This window comes from Acomys minous, assembly GCF_964271855.1.
Source record: "Acomys minous genome assembly, chromosome: 5".
In the NCBI taxonomy this organism is placed as follows: domain Eukaryota; kingdom Metazoa; phylum Chordata; class Mammalia; order Rodentia; family Muridae; genus Acomys; species Acomys minous.
Genome location: NC_140494.1, coordinates 78,280,173 through 78,297,323, shown reverse-complemented (window position 1 = coordinate 78,297,323; position 17,151 = coordinate 78,280,173). Strand labels below are relative to the sequence as shown.

Below are 17,151 nucleotides of genomic sequence, written 5' to 3'. Positions count from 1 at the left end.
AAGGCCACAGCTCCTCCATCAAGGCCACACCTTCTAATCCTTCTCAAACAGTTCTACTCCTTGGTGACTAAGCATTCAAATATAAGTGTGTGTGGGGACCATTCCTCTTCAGACCACCACACCAGGATTAGTAATTATGGGTATTTATGTGTCATAGAGTACATTTTGTCTTCTGATCATGTCAAAGTCTAATTTTATTGGTCAGTGAGACTATTCCTCAGTTGGTGGTGGACGATGTGCTTTACACTGAAGTTCTTTTCCAGTGATGTAAGTTTAGGGTGTGAGGGTAACAAAGACACTTTAAGGGGAGATTCAGTGTGTGGTGGCCACTTTTTTTTTTTAAACCTAATTCTAACTAACTCCTTTGCGTGTCTTTTATCAGTTTTGCGGAAGGGGCTACAGGACAACTTTGCTGATGTCCAGGTCTCCGTGGATGACTGCCCTGACTTAACGAAGGAGCCCTTCACCTTTCCTGTAAAAGGTGCAGTTTAAAAATATATATATGGTTTTGGTTTTCAGTCATACTCTTTTTAGGAAGTCAGTATTAGTTTCCTCTATGAATAACAGCAGTTATTACCACTTTCAGGCTCAGTTTTGCTTAGTTTCTTTGGGTCAGATTTCACTGTGTGCCTTGTAGGGGGGAGACTATTTCAGGTGTGTTTGTAATGCTCAGTGGTTTGGTTATGTAACATACTCAGTAGGCTAAGTTTTAATAGCACAAGAATTTTGTTTTGAATTTGCGAAGTGGCTTGCACAAACTTGCTTTAATTTTTGGTTGAATGTGTTTACTCAAGCTCAGAAAATATCTTTTTTTTTTTTTTCCTTTTTTAGGCAGGGTTTCTTTATGTAGCCTTGGCTGTCCTGGACTTTTTTTGTAGACCAGGCTGGCCTCGAACTCACAGAGATCTGTCTGCTTCTGCCTCCTGAGTGCTGGGATTAAAGGTGTGTGCCCCCATGCCAGCCAGAAAATATCTTAAGAGGCCTATACTTGGGGGCTGGAGAGATGGCTCAGAAGTCAAAAGCACTTGTTGCTTTTTTAGAGGATGTAAATTTTGTTCTTAGTGCCCACATCAAGTGGTACCCAGCTTCCTGTAACTCCAACCCTAGAGGACGCAGCCCTCTTCTAGCCTCTGCAGGAAGCTGTATTCCTGAGCGTGTATCCCCACACATACACACACTGAACACATAATTTAAAATGAAATAAGTCTCTTTTTAGGGTTTATATTTGAGTCATCTATTAAATGCTTAGACCCTTTCAAGAAATTTGGCTAAAAAAAAAAAAAAAAGAAAGAAAGAAAGAAAGAAAGAAAAAAAAGAAATTTGGCTAATTAATTTTTAAAAATGCTTTAAAAAAAGAAATTTGCAAAGTTTGAAGTAAGAAGGGAAAGAGATTGCTATTTGCGTAAAACAGTCTTAGTGTCCCTGGGCAGCTGAGTCCTGTTGTGCTCCCTGGGCAGCTGAGTCCTGTTGTGCTCCCTGGGCAGCTGAGTCCTGTTGTGCTCCTTCCAGCTATCAGCATCTCAGTGAAGTCTGTGCCTAATTTCTGCTCCTCCCCAAACAGAAGGCACCCCTTAAGACTTTTTGCATTGCTCCTACATGTAACAGGGCGTGGTGGCTCACACCTTTAATGCTAGCACTAGGGAAGCAGAGGCAGGCAGATTGCTGTGAGTTCAAGGCCAGTCTAGCCTACAAAGTGAGCCAAGAACAGCCAAGGCTACACAGAGAAACCCTGCCTCAAAAAAGCCAAGACAAACAAACAAGCAAGCAGTAGGGTAACTAAATGTACCTCAATTAATGATATCCTTGCAAGACTTCTCAAGTAAAAGGTAATTTCTGCACTGCTTTAAAAAGTGCCTTCTTGAGCCAGGGGTTGGTGGCTTTATCCTTTAATCCCAGCACTTGGAACGCAGATCAGATCGTTGTGCGTTTGAGGCCAGCCTGGTCTACAAAGTGAGCCCAGGACAGCCAAGGCTGCACAGAGAAACCCTGTCTCAAAAAACAAACAAACAAACAAACAAAATAAAATGCCTTCTCAAGTTGATAATGACAAGATGTGATGGAGATTTATTTACATTCAGAATTTTAGATGCACAAAGATAGGAAAGATGTTTTCCTCAAGGCTGCCAAATACAAATAGCCAAAACACTAAGAGTGTAACATTTATATAACTCCTGATTGTGTCGTGGTTCTTCTTGCTATAGGTAGTTTATTGTATATATGTGGAATAATATAAACGTATATGTGAAAAAAAAAAGTGCCTTCTCCCAAATTCTCACTGCATTGTAGTAATTACTAAAAATGCAAGGAAAGGGGCTGTCAAGCCCTTGTCGTCACGCCTGTGAGCTGAGTTCCGTCCCCAGAACCCACAAGGCGGAAGGAGAAGACACCTACAAGTTGTTCTCTGACCTCCACACTTGGACTCCCACCACCACCACCACACATACAAAGAAAATGAATGTAATAAAGAAAAAGTGTAAGCAGAGGGCGGGGGGAGATGGCTCAGTGGGTAACAGCTTCCTGCTCAAGCCTAAGGACTGAGTTCAGATCCCAACACCCTCATGAACCTGCAAGTGGCCACCTGTAACCCCAGCACTCTGCGGCAGGCACAGAAGATTCGAGTTCAGCAGAAGATGCTCAAGGAGTAAGGTAGAGAGCGATGAGAGAGCAGCTCATCCAACAGCTTTCTCTGGCTTGTACATGTGGTGTATATATGCAGTATATGCACATAAGCATATTTGCATATGCTGTACACACATACATCACAGTCAGGTATATACACATGCATATATGATCAATAATCAAGTAATAAGTAAAAAGTAAGTAGATAATGGGGTTGAGAGATGACACTTTAGTGGTAGTGTACGTTTGTACTGCTGGGTTCAGTCCGTGGCACAAAATGACAACTAAATACCCACATGACGGCGACGACATACACTAGCTAGTGTCCAAAGGCTGTCCACTATTACTTGTTGTTTGTGTAACCTTAGAAGAAGATTTACCAGATGGATGTAAAGAACAACATTCCACCAGAGCAACATGTTTTGAAAACTTTTAAATGCAACTTATGCCAAAGAAGGAATGATTTTTTTAAATGAAAATGACACCCTCAGGGGGATAGACTTTTAAAGGATTAGGCAAATGAATTCTAGAAACTTTACCAAAAAGTTGGTCCATGCCCTCTCAGATATCAGTTGTTGTCATGCCACTGGCTGCCAGGCCATGCCCAGCAATGGTGACATGGGTGGCAGTTAAAGCAGAACCGAGGGGGGGGGTGGGGGGGCACTTGCTTCTTTTCATCTCTGCTAGTTCCAATATTGAGATTCTGTTGCATTTGTTCCTACTAAATTAATGTCTTCTGGAGTTATACTTGGATGATATGTTTGCCTGATTTTAAGATGGCTTGTGTTTTTTAGGCATCTGTGGGCAAACTAGAATTGTAGACGTAGGAGGTGTGCCTTACTTATTGCCTCTTGTAAACAAAGAAAAAGTAAGTATGCTTTTATTCTTTGTGTCACAGACTATAGAAACTGGGTCGATGCCTGTTGGTCGCTAAGGTCACCAGTGAGTGTGGCAGGCAAGGGAAGCCAGTGGTCTGTTGTAAACAATAAATCAGGAAATTGATATATGACATCTCTATTAAAATTTTCCTTTTTATAGGTTTATGACCTAAATGAAATTGCGAAGGAAATACAGCTGCCCGGAGCGTTTATCCTTGGAGCAGGGGCAGGCCCATTTCAGACCCTTGGGTTCAATTCTGAGGTCAGTGTGTGTATAGTACTATTTTATTTGGTTCATCTGACATTTGAGTTATTAATGACCTTTTTACTGACTTTTAGCTGGAAGTGGTGGCTCCTACATATAGTTCTAGCACTTACAAGGCTGGGGCTTGGAGGACTGTTCACGTTCAAGGCCTTCATGGGCTACATAGTGAGTTCCAAGTCAGTCTGGGTTGCAGTGGGAGAACCTGTCTCAAGGGGGAAAAAAAAACAAAATACCACCTTCTTTTTGAGAAAATTGTAAAGAATTGATATCTTTCCAGATTTGGGCCAAGTAGACACTGCAATAGGTCCAATGCTAAGGAAATGACTGTTTTACTTTCAGAGATTTTAGAGAATGGATTAAGCCTAAAGGATGTGTGTGTGTGTTGGGGGGGGGTTGTGTTACGTGTATGCATGTTGTGTGTTTGCATATGCATCATGTGTATCCTTGGGCTTTTGAGGCAGAACCTGGCTATGCAATCCAGGCTGTCGTCCTTTGCCTGTTGAGTTCTGGATTGACGTGTCCACTGCGTGCTTGATGGCTTTTCTTCTTACATGTCATAGGATCCCTCCCTTCTCTATACACCCTTGCTGTCACATAAAGGCAGCTTTGGGTTCAAAGAGGAACGATGGGGAGAACTCCCTATTAAAAACCAAATAGTAGCTGGGCGTGGTGCTGCATGGGTTTAATCCTAGCACTTGGGAGGCAGAGGCAGGTAGATCTCTGAGTTCAAGGCCAACCTGGTCTACATAGTAAGTTCCAGGCCAGCTAGGGCTATTACACAGAGAAACTCTGCCTTGAAAAACCAAAAACAGAAAGGGGGGGGGGACCTAATAGTAAATAACTATCACAGTGAACCAATGGCTATTTACAAAAGTACTAGTGAGTGTCATGCATACTATATGTGCTGCATTATAATATGCTTTGCTCCATTTATACTAAGACAGTCATACCCCATGTGCTGTATGATAGTGAGACACCACTGCCTACTTATAGTCATGATGGTGAGAAGGGGCTGCCATTTTCTTATAACTTCATCAGATGGGGGGGGTTGTTCAGAAGTTATAGAACTTCTCTTGCAGAAGCAGTGATACAATTTTCCCAGGGTTCAGGATATAAAAAAGAGTTAAATCTATGATTAGGCATCTTGAGCCAGGCGTGATGGCTCATGCTCAAGAGGCTGAGTAGGATTATATGAGTTTGAGCTCAGCCTGATCTACACAGCCAGAAGGACCACAGAATTGCACCCTATCTCAAAGAAAGAATTAACTGACTAATTAGAAAGACATTTCGTCAGGTGGTGTGGTAGGCATAGAAATCTCAGAATTGAGGCAAGAGGATTGTATCTAAGTGTAGGAGTTCCATGCCAGTTAGCCTTCATAGGAAGGTACTGGGCTACACAGCAAAAGGCTGTCTCCAAAAGAGAAGTATTGTAAATGTTTTATAAAACTGGAGATGAAGAGGTGGCCCAGAAGTTCAATGGCTACTCTTCTAGAGGACCCAGGTTCAGTTCCTAGGACCCATATGGCAGCTCACAATTATCTGTAACTCCAGTTCCAGGGATCCAATGCCACCTGCTGGACTCTGTGAGCACCAGGCATGTCACACATATGTGCAGACAAAACACTTAGGCACATAAAATAAATGTAGCTAAAAGAAAATTCAAAACCTTTTATAAACTGTGTTAAATTCCACAGCTGTGACAAAAATAGTGGAAATAGATAAGTAAAGGAAACCTCGTTTGGGCTCATGGTTTCAGAAGTTTTCGTCCGTGATTGGGGAGGGAGCACAGCGTGATGAGGAAGACATGGTGGAGCACAGCTCACCATACCGCAGCCAGGAAGCAGAGAGGGAGGGAAGGAGCAAGCCTCCTTCCCCCAATCATTGAGTCCAGTGTGTTCTTGAGGTGTCACTAGGGAATGATCATGTTGTTGTCTGATCACAGTTTGAATTTGGCAGCGAATGTGGGCCAGGGGTAGAGCCTGTCCTGGGATGAACAAAGGCTGGGTGCCATCTGCAACACCACAACAGCTTGGGAATATACTGGAAAAGATCTGAGATAAAGTCTCTTAAAGTCTTGAGAGAAAAAAAAAATTAGTAACTAAAATTGACTTTTTTCTTTCCAGTTCATGCCAATTGTTCAAACAGCAAGTGAACACAGCCAACCTGTGAACAGAAGTTACTTTGCCTATATAAATCCTGCAGATGGAGCGTGCCTGCTGGAAAAGTACAGCGAGAAATACCATGATTTTGGATGTGCACTACTGGCTAATCTTTTTGCCAGTGAGGGCCAACCTGGCAAGGTGATTATGCCCGTAAAAGCGTAGTATTCTTTACATCTCAGATAGCTAAAAATTTGAGCTTTTATTGCCCCTAATATAATTCTTCCAAGAAAATCAGATGTGCCAGTGCCAAAGCTTTTATATAACCTACTTAGATTTAAAAAAAAAAAGATTCAGAACAGTACAGGGAAAGACAAAGTCCTTTTTAAAACCAATGTTAAGAATATTAGTAAACAAAGCATCCATTACCTTTACTTTTCTAAGTAGAAGGTAACAAGATACAAATCTAGGATAGTCATAACTTGCATACACAGTAAGATTATGCTTACTTACAGGTGGTGATTAGGCATTTGTTTATTTCAGAATAACCTGCACTGTGCTAGAACTGATGGTAACAAAATGAAGAAAACAGTAAGGAGAAGGAACGCGTGTCAGCTTGATCTCAGTATTAGCCTCTGTAAGGACTGCGATCTTAGCTGCTTTAGCTGTTTGAGAAGTGAGATAGAGATGTAATAGTACCCAGGAGCGTATGGAAACCTCATCCGGAATTGTATAGGAAGTGAGACCGTGTAAACATGTCTCCAGCTGGGCACCAGAGGTGACTCCCTTTAAGCTCAGTAATCTCCAAACTTTCCAAACTACCCTGAGGCTCCAGAATTTAGAATAGGATTCAGTTCAAGGACTTGTGAATAAGACTGCTGGAGAGAGAGAGAGAGAGAGAGAGAGAGAGAGAGAGAGAGAGAGAGAGAGAGAGAGAGAGAGAGAGAGAGTTATATTTAAGACTCACAAGGACTGGGGGCTGGAGAGATGGCTTAGCAGTTAGGAGCACTGGCTTCTCTTCCAGAGGACCTGGGTTCAATTCCCCAGCACCTTCATGGCAGCTCACACCTGTCTGTAATCCCAGCTCCAGAGGACCTAACACCCTTAGCCATACATGCAGACAAAACACCAGTGCACATGAAATAAGTAATTAATTAATTAATTAAATAAGGCTCACAAGGACTGAGCCATCGAAACTCTAATCTTTGTGCACTGAGCAGATAAGACTATTTACCTGGTTTTAAAATGGTGCAGTTAGGTGGTTATCACCATAGCTTTACACAGTGTATGCAGTTGTGTGCACTATTTCACCCTGGGCAGGTCATTAAAGTGAACACCAAGAGAAGAACAGGACAGCTTAACTTTGTGACGTGCATGAGGCAGACTCTGGAGAAGCACTATGGAAGCAAGCCTGTGGGAATGGGCGGCGCCTTCCTTGTGAAGAACGGGAAAGTCAAGGCCCATGTCATGGTAAAGGCTCTGTGTCTGCTGCCTGCGTCTTGGGGGTGGGGGCAGAGTGTTGCCGTATGTCTCAGGCTAGCCTCAGACTTACTATATAGACTGCATTGACTTTGGATTAACAAGCCCTTTGCCTCAGCCTCCTAAGTGCTGGGATTGCAGATATATACCACCATTCATGGTAGAAGTTTTTAATTTTCATGTGGCCCAATAGACCATAACCAACTCCAGTGTCAGAAATTTTCCCATGTTTTTGTACATTTTCTGCAAATTTTAGCTGACATTTTATCCTGGCTCTATTTGAAGGTAACTTGTATGAATATTGCAAAGAGTCTACCGTCATCTGTTTGCACGTGTGTCAGTTTTCCCTTTGGCTGGTGCTGGTACCCTTGTTGACTGAGCACTTGCCGCTCTTGCAGAGGACCTGGGTTTAATTCCCCCAATAGTGACCCACAACCTTCATTAACTCCAGTTCCATGGGCACCAGGTATGCACATGGTGCACACATATACGTGCTGGCAAAACATAAACAAGTATCCTCCCCACCCCCTTTCCCTTTTGCAAGGCTTTGTTTCTGGCCTCTCTGTTCTGTAGTGTTGGTCGACATGCATTCTGGTTAGTTTGTTGTTGTTGTTGTTTTCATCGGTTTGACATAGGTGAGTCACCTGGGAAGGGAGAATCTTAATTGCTTCTATCAGATTGGCCTGTGGGTACTTTCTAAATTACTGATTGATGTAGGAGGGCCACGTCAGCTCACTATGGGCAATGTAGTATGAAAAGGCAGGCCTAGAAAGCCTTGGAGATAAGATTTTAATACCCAGGGGCTGGAGAGATGGCTTTGTGGTTTAAGAGCATTGGCTGCTCTCCTAGAGGTCCTGAGTTCAAATCCCACAACCACATGATAGCTCACAACCATCTTTAGTGTTATCTGATAAGGATCGGGCATACATACAGAAAGAAAACTCATATACATAAACTGATCTATTAAAAGGAAGGAAGGAAAAAAGGAAAGGAGAATTAAATGCAAGGAAGGAGAGTTTAGGGGCTGGAGAGATGACTCAGTGGTTAAGAGCACTGGCTGCTCATCCAAAGGTCCTGGGTTCAATTCCCAGCACCCATATGGTGGCTCACAAACATCTATAACAGAATCTGATGCTCTCTTCTGTCATGCAGGAATACATGCAATAGAGTCTTTATATATATAAATAAATAAATCTTTTTTTAAAGGAGTATTTAATGCCCAGATCCCACTTAAAAGTAGAAGGAGAAGACAGAGTTGTCCTCTGACCTCCATATTGGTTCTCTTCTTCTGTTGTAAGTTTCAGGGATTGAATTCAGGTCACCATGCTTACATGGCAAGCAGCTTTTCCTGGTGACCCAAGTTGCTGGCCCCACTCTGATTTCTTTCAGCAATTTTTATAGTTTCCTAAATATGTTCTCTTACCTCCTTGCTTAAGCTTTTACAACATATTTTACTCTCTTTAATGCCTCTACCCACTTCTAGAATCTCGTTTCTCTGTGTTAGCATGCAGGTGATTCCACTGACCTGCCTTCAGAGCTCGGGCACGTTCTCTCTCTCTCTCTCTCTCTCTCTCTCTCTCTCTCTCTCTCTCTCTCTCTCTCTGTGTGTGTGTGTGTGTGTGTGTGTGTGTGTGTGTGTGTGTGTTCCAGCTTCCCTCTGTCCCCATGTTCTCCTGCGGCCCTCATGGCTCTGTCCCAGTCTGTCTGTCTACATGTCCAGACATCCTCTTCTGCCTCTCCTCCTGGAGGCCCTAACTTCTCTTCCCCTCCCCCAAATAAACGTCCTTATACTGGATAGGTTGTGTGGCGTAATCGTATATTACAGCACTTTGTCCCACCTGCTTGCTGTTCCTGGCAGCAGTTATGCGGTACAGACAAACTCCAAAGAACTGGGGCTGGTGCTCAGAGGAGAGCCTTGACCAGCATGTGCAAGGCCCTGGCTGTGATCCCTAGCCCTGAAGAAAACCAAAGGCCAGGCTCAAAGGTCTGGAAAGGGAAAGCTGAGTGGCTCAGTGGTAGAGTGCTTGCCTAGAAGGCAGGAGGCCCTGGTTTCAATCTCAAGAATTGTATAAGAAAAATATGTTTGAATGGGGAGAGGCTGAGCTATGGCTCAGTAGTACAGTACTTGCCCCAGGTTCAACTCCCGATATCACAAAAAATTAAATTAAATTAAAATCACACATAGAATGGAGAACATATGCAGCAGAAAGACTGAAATCTGTGAAAAGTAAAAAGAGTTAATTGCCTCACTCTTTAGTTTAGGAATAAGTTTTAGTTTGTACAAATTGGTTAGCTAGCCTTTTAAAAACTGGGGTATGAAATTGATGCCAAAACCCAGTCAGTGAGATGTATAAAACTTCTACCAATGAGATCATACTTTAAACATTTAATTCTCATTAATATTCAGTGTGCTTTCCTGGTGACGATGTTTTATTGCAGCCTGAGTTTTCTCCCTGCCCACTGGAATCTGATGAAGCTGTCAATAAGTGGCTACAGTTTTATGAGATGACAGCTCCTTTGGTTTGTCTACCAGTTTTTGTTTCCAAAGACCCGGTGAGTCTTCATCTGCCTTTTATACTCAGTGAAAATACTTGGTGACATACTCATTTTATAAAATATTTATTTATTATTGCCTGTGTTCACATGTGTCTGTGTGTGTAGCACATGCTGGAGGTCAGAGAACACCTTGTGAGTCATTTCTCTCCTGCAGTGTGAGTACACACATCAAACTCAGGTTGTCTGCCTTGCCAGCAGGCACTTTTGCCACCTGAACCACCTTATCAGCCTCATATTGTTTTAGACTAGATAGTTTGGGTTTTTGTTATTTATGCATGAGGATAGCCTTGGGGGTTATCTTTTTGTTTGGTTGTTTTGTTTTCTTTTGTTTTTTGAGACAAGGTCTCTCTACATAACCTGGCTGTTAGGTCTCAAACCTGGGACAAATAGCTGAGGGGCCTATTTAACATATCAAAGGAGACCCGTCTGCCAGGTTCTCCCAGCATCCCTCAGTCTCTACCTTTACAGGGAACCCAGCATACCCTGCCCTCTACCCAAAACTCTCCAGCCCAGGGACTGGGCTGTCCTTCCCTCAAGGACTCTTCCTATATAATCCAACCATTTTGGTTACCCACCCAATTTTTACGTTTTGCCCCCTTGGCTGCTGCACCTGGTTCCCCGCCCCCCCCATCTCTCCCTCCCCTGCCCCTTTCCCTTTCTTCACATGGCTCAGGGGCATATCCACACTGGACTTGCCCAGATGTCCCTGCCTCTGGCTATGCTCTCCCTTTTGCTGACAATAAACTTTCTCCTCCACCATGCCTAGGAGCACTCATGTCCAATAGAGGGAGAGGGACTAGTGTCTTAGTAAGCAGAATTGTCCATGTGGTGGGTGCCCCCAAGGGCATAGCAGGAAGATGCCCACATGACAGGCACCCTAAAGGGGGGTGGCAGGCTCCAGAAGCCAGAGAGGACACTTGCTGAGTAGGTGAAGAGAGATGCGTGGGTAGAGAAGGTGGAGGAAGATGCAGCTAAAGAGGCCGACTCTAGACTCAAATTTAGTGGGCAGCAAAAGCCAGCAGAAACAAATGATCGTACATACTTAGGAGAGTCATGTGAGAATAAGACCACTACCACAGTTTTTTAACTTAATTTGAAGCAGGCTTTTAATTAAATACTGGCCAGGAAGATGGATTCTGGCCAGATTCATTCCAGGGTTCCCAGAAAATGGTGACAAGTCACATTTTGCAGAGGCTTTTAAAGGCAAACCCATAAGGCGACATATTTCCCACCAGGTCCAATCAGGGGCAAGAATATATCCTGATGTACTTCCTGCCTTTGTACCTATACATCCTGGTGTACTTCCTGTCTTCGTACCTGTACATCCTGATGTACTTCCTGTCTTCGTACCTGTACATCCTGATGTACTTCCTGTCTTCGTACCTGTACATCCTGATGTACTTCCTGTCTTCGTACCTGTACATCCTGATGTAGTTCCTGGCGTCATACCTCCCACTACATGTGATCAAGCATGTCCAGTGCAGCTGGCTCAAACAGACTTGTTCAGAGAGTGGAAAACATCCAGCATTTCAGGAAATGTCTGCCCTTAGGAAAGGGCTGATAGGTCAGAGGCATGTTTGTTTCATGGATCTAGGCAGGGTGGAGGAGAAAGGTTATTGTAGGAGTGTAGGGAAGGGGGCAAGAAACCAGGTGCAGCAGCCATGAGGGCAAAAGGTAAAAATAGGGTGGGTAACCAAATGGCTGGGTTATATAAAATGGCTGGGTTATATAGGAAGAGCCTCTGGGGAAAGGGTATGCCAGCCATACCCTGTAAAAGGGACTGAGGGATGCTGGGAAAACCTGGCAGCTAGGTCTGCATGGATATGTTAAATAGACACCTCAGCCATTTGTCCCAGGGTTTGAGACTTAACTGGCTATACCAGAACTCACTATGTAGACCAAGCCACTTGCTTCTGCCTCTCGAGTGCTGGGACTAAGGGCATGCGCCATCACTACTGGCTTTCTTTTTCCTTGACCTTACAGATCAATCCAGGCCACCACCAACTCCCTATGTAGCCAAGGACCCTCCTGCCTACATCTGCCTCCTCAGTGCTGAGGTTATAGGCATGTGCCACCATAGCCAGTCTATTATAGGCACCACCCTGAAAGATGAGAGCTGTGTGGTTTCTGCACTGACTTTTAGACACAGCATACTTTAGCTTCAAGAAAGGAAAAGAATAGGCATTTAAAATAACACAGAAGTTGTATACTAAACAAGAAAAGAGCTGGGTGTGGTAGAACAAGCCTTTAATCCTAGCGTTTAGTAGGATCTCTGAGTCCTAGGCCAGCCTGGGCTGTATAACGAGGCCCTGTCTCACTGCGGTGCATTCTAGTGACTGTACCCTCCTGCATCCCTGGCTTTTCTCATGTGTGACGCCATTGCTTACTTAAAAACCGGTCAGCAGTTGATGTACGCAGTGATGGAGCCCTTGCCTGGCATGCATGAGGCCCTGGAGTCGATCACCAGCAGTGCAAAAAATTAAACTGCAAGTTTAGTGGTAGATGCCTGTGATCTGTCACTCAGAAGATACAGTTAGGAAGATTGGGAGTTCAAAGCTAGTCTTGGCCATATAGTAAGTTCCCGTCTCAAACAAACAAACGCAGTAAGCACAATGATTTGAATCCGTCCTAACAGTCTCTCTGCTGCCCTAGGGACTTGATTTGCGACTGGAGCACACGCATTTCTTCAGTCATCATGGAGAAGGTGGACATTACCACTGCGATACCACGCCAGACACCGTGGAGTATGCTGGCTACCTCTCACCTGCACAGTTCCTCTATCGCATCGATCAGCCCAAAGAGACCCATGCTTTTGGGAGGGATTAAAGAAGCTAATGCTTGCTTAGAAAAAGAAATCGTTACTTAAGGCTAAATCATTAACTCAGCAACAGATACTAATCCTAAAGTCCAGTAGAAGGCCAGAGAGAGACAGTGCTGTCCTAGTAAGCCAAGGCCCTGGCTTAATCCCCAGCGTGGAAGAAAAATACTCAATTTGAGCAATTTCACTACATACTCATTATTTTTATGGCATTTGAAATGCAAGGGTATGTATGGATACACGATACTCATATTATTTATCATCTTCATGTGAAGGAGATTTTTTAAAAGATTTATTCATTAGCCAGGTGTGGTGGCGCACACCTTTAATCCCAGCACTTGGGAGGCAGAGGCAGGCAGATCGCTGTGAGTTCGAGGCCAGCTTGGTCTACAAAGTGAGTCCAGGACAGCCAAGGCTACACAGAGAAACCCTGTCTCGGGGGGGAGGGGGGGAAGATTTATTTATTATTTGTACAGTGTTCTGCCCATATGTTGCCTGTACACCAGAAGAGGGCACCAGATTTCATTACAGATGGTTGTGAGCCATCATGTGATTGCTAGGAATTGAACTCGGGACCTTTGGAAGAACAGACAGTGCACTTAACCTCTGAGCCATCTTTCTAGCCCCCATATGAAGGAGATTATTGGTAACATAGATACCTAAGTGAGATGCTTACTTTCCTATATGTTCTCTTTAGTAAACCAATTTCATGTCTTTATAGCCCAGTCAAGTTTATCTTCTCCTCATACCTCAGATATAAGCATGAACAGGGACTTCCGTTATTCCTGCTATCTAGGAATAACTTACATTTGTGTGGCAAGAAATTTCCCAAGTTCATCTCACAAGTGCTAAGGATTATGACTGAGCATTAGGAACTACAGTGTGGAATCTTTGCCCCGAGTTTTAAAAGCCTACTCTGGAAATCAGTGTACTAGCTCTCAGCACTTGGGGTACAAAGGAGCTCTTTACTTTCTGGTGACAACCCACACCCAGAAGTCTGCAGCCTGCCTTCCACAGATGTTAGTAACACTAGTTAGACAGGCTCTTCTCAAATTAGAGCTCTGTCTAACCGTTTGTCCCCTTAGTAACTTTGCAAGATAAGAAGAGGAAGAGACAGCAACTAAGCACAACACGGACACCACATACTTTAATAAGGCTGCTGTTGAACACTGCCACTCTCCATCATGAGATGTGTGTGAGGTGCCCTTTGTTGGCAGGAGATTGGGATTTCCTCAGGAATCTCATGCCAGGAGAAGCCTGGTGCCAGCCAGAGGAGGAACTTGTCTCCTGGAAAGAGATGTTACCTAGCTCTGCAGGACAAACAGAAGCTGTGGTGGGCAGGACCACAGCTTGCCCTGCTTAATTAGGCATACCTCTTACCTTCTATTTAAGCCTGAACCTCATGCCAGGCCCCATCATGGATTGTTTAGGATGGTAGGGGAAGGATGGGAATCCAGAGTCCTGTTTGCTCCTCTTCCCGATGACTACATTCCTTTATTCTTTAAAAAAAAATTACTGTGTGCTGATGGTTAGAAAACTGCTTGCTCTTCTGTATTATAGAAACTGTGACAATCATTAGTCAGAAATCAACCCTTGCTCCAGGCAATAAGGTATGGGTCTAGGAACTTTTTAGAACTAAGCCCTAAATGTTTTCTGATTCTTTACTTTGTAATGCGCTTGTTTTGTGAGTATAAACATGATTTTGATGTGAAACTGAATAAAAGAATTTAATACAATGGCTTTTTTTTTTCTCTTTTTGTTTTTGGAGACAGAGTTTCTCTGTGTAGCCCTGGCTGTCCTAGAACTCACTCTGTAGAACCAGCCTAGCTTTGAATTCAAGAGATCTGCCTGCCTCTGCCTCCCAGGTCCTAGGAATAAAGGTGTGTGCCACCACTGCCCAGCTGATCAGCTGATACTTTCTTTTCAGTATCTTACCTCAACAAAAACAGCATTACTATTCTTTTTTAAATGTGTGTATATGTGTGCGTGTGTGCGTGTGCACGCGCACATGCCCTTGTGTGGGGGTTCACATGAGTAAATGTGCATATGGAGGCCAGAGGTTATGCACTGTATCTTTGCTTTCTCTCTCCCTTAAATACTGAGGCTTGTTGCTTCAACTAAGCTAAGTGGTCAGAGCAAGCCTGTCTTTACTTCCTTGGGTACTGAAATTCCATAGGAGCTGCCACACTCACCTGACTTTTTATGTGTGTTATGGGATCCAAGCTCCAATCTTCACACTTGTGCAATAAGGGCTTGATCCACATTATCATCCCAGCCCAGTGGCAGTATTCTTTGATTTCACTCACCCTGTCCTCTGGAGGTGAGTGCGGTGTTAATTCACCTTTGTAGCACAGTGCCAAGGTAAGTGTTATGTGATATATATGATATTACTATGTGAAGAGAAATATAGCAGCTGTGGAACATAAAAGGAATTCTATTTCCTCCTGGGGTTCCATGCTGAGGATGGACTTTCCTTAATTTGGTTCAAATATCAAGACTAATGAAATCCACACCAACGAGGTATTAATCCTGATGTAAAGATTTCTAGAGAGATCAGAACAACACTAGACCTGTCTGAAGAAAAAAAAAGCCTGACAGAATAGGGAAAGCCTGGTTTTAATGGTTTCTGCATGATTTTTGAATGTCCAACATATCACAGGAGCATGTGGGTGCTCTTGTCAAAATGTAGGGTTTTGTTGTTTTTGGTTTTGGTTTTTCGAGACAGGGTTTCTCTCTGTAGCCCTGGCTGTCCTAGACTCGCTTTGTAGACCAGGCTGGCCTCGAACTCATAGCAATCCACCTGCCTTTGCCTCCAAAGTCAAAATGTAGGTTTAAAGGTTGCCAGCAGTCTCACATCAAAAGTAGAGTCTGGAGCTGGAAAGATAGCTCAGCAGTGTTTGTGTTTGCTGCTCTGCCAGAGGCTTGGAGTTCACTCCCTACCACTGTTATGAGGCAGCTCACACCTGGCTGTAACTCCAGCTCCAGGGGCTCCAGGGGCCTCTGACCTCCACGGTACCTATATGTACACTCAGGGACACACATACACACACCCTACCTGTTGAGATCAGACTGCCACAAAGTTCAAGAAAGTCAGTGCTCTCTGCTCTACCTGGATGGAAATCCTGGGTAGGCAAGCTTGTTAAATGTTGGTGTCCAGTAGATTTTGTTTGTCTCGGTGTCTGACAATAGTGAGTGGTGGGGGTGGTGGTTGGGGAAGGGGGGAGGGGTGACAACAGGGATATGACATTGTAAATGGAACTCTAATGCTTCCACGGTCCATTTTCTTTGTGCCCTGACCACTCTAGGGACTTTTCAGCTGTCAGTGCCATGGTTACAGCTACTTGGGGGCCTGTCTCTGCTAGGACAGTGTTTGAGAGCCAGGGCATATGGAGGGCTGTTCAGACTCTGGCTACTGGACCCAGCTAGGATCACTCAGCAGAGGGAATCGCCAAGACTTTAGGGGCGCACCAGCACCACCAAGGGCATTCAGGCCTGGGGACATTGCCAATAGTAAGTCAGAGGCTTCTGCGCTCTACAGCTTCTTTCTGTCAGTCAACAGTGCTGAGCTTCCATCTACACTTTGTTTTGGGAAGCAAGGGCCCAAGGACTCCTCAACAATGTTGACTAGATAAGGCAAGTTTGTTAAGGATCCCAAGATCAGACTCAAAGTGGCATCAAAGGCCAGTCTGGTCTACAGAGGGAGTTCCATGACAGCCAGGCCTACATAGAGAAACTCTGTCTCAGAAAAAATAAAATAAAATAAAATACCAATCAACCAACAAAACAATTAACCAACAAAACAGAAACACTGGACAGAGTAGCGGGGGTGGGGTGGGGGGGTGGGTAGGGGGGCCGGGGAGGGAGTTGTGCCTGGTGGGGGGGTGGGTAGGGGGGCCGGGGAGGGAGTTGTGCCTGCCAGGCGGTGAGCCACAGCTGGCAATCTGCTGATGCTCCTTGCTTTTTCCAGTGCAGCCTGACTACTGACAGGAGCAGCGTGCCTCCTGGCAGACGACATGAGTAGTAGCCAAGATGGGGCACTGGGGCCAATCATGGCCATCTGTTTGGTTAATGACAGGTGTTTTTAGTCTGTGTGTGTACATGTCTGTATCTGGATGAGTGTGTGCCACATGTGTGAGGGTGGCTGCAGGGCCGGACAGACAGCACAGGCCTCTACTTTGTCATAAGCCACCAGTCACAGTGGTCCCTCCACCAGGGCCAGTGCATCCTCTCTAGCCAAGGTGAAAATGATTAATCCAGTTTCGTGACTGCACAAAGCCCTAGACGGAGCTGCGCCTGCTGGATCAGGACAATAAGTTGCAATCTTTTGCATAGCCAAGTGTCCCTGGAGTGTTTAAGACAGCTGGTGCAGTCCGAAGGGTAGTGCTGCTAACTGTTTGACTGTCTGTTTGCTGGAGGCAGCTCCATCACCAAGAGAGA

General features: G+C 44.5%; 1 protein-coding gene across 2 annotated transcripts in view; it reads left to right on the top strand.

Annotated features, from left to right (window-relative positions):
* LOC311597157 (ester hydrolase C11orf54 homolog) overlaps positions 1-14,450 on the top strand; it is a 23,290-nt gene extending 8,840 nt beyond the window's left edge. For both annotated transcript variants that reach the window (XM_084781312.1, XM_084781313.1), the window contains exons 3-9: positions 383-481; positions 3,414-3,487; positions 3,658-3,759; positions 5,886-6,062; positions 7,182-7,331; positions 9,780-9,893; positions 12,549-14,450. In XM_084781312.1, coding sequence (XP_084637438.1) covers positions 383-481; positions 3,414-3,487; positions 3,658-3,759; positions 5,886-6,062; positions 7,182-7,331; positions 9,780-9,893; positions 12,549-12,722 — 890 coding nt within the window. In that variant the 3' untranslated portion in view covers positions 12,723-14,450. The remainder of the gene's footprint in view (positions 1-382; positions 482-3,413; positions 3,488-3,657; positions 3,760-5,885; positions 6,063-7,181; positions 7,332-9,779; positions 9,894-12,548) is intronic.
* The last annotated feature ends 2,701 nt before the right edge of the window (positions 14,451-17,151 follow it).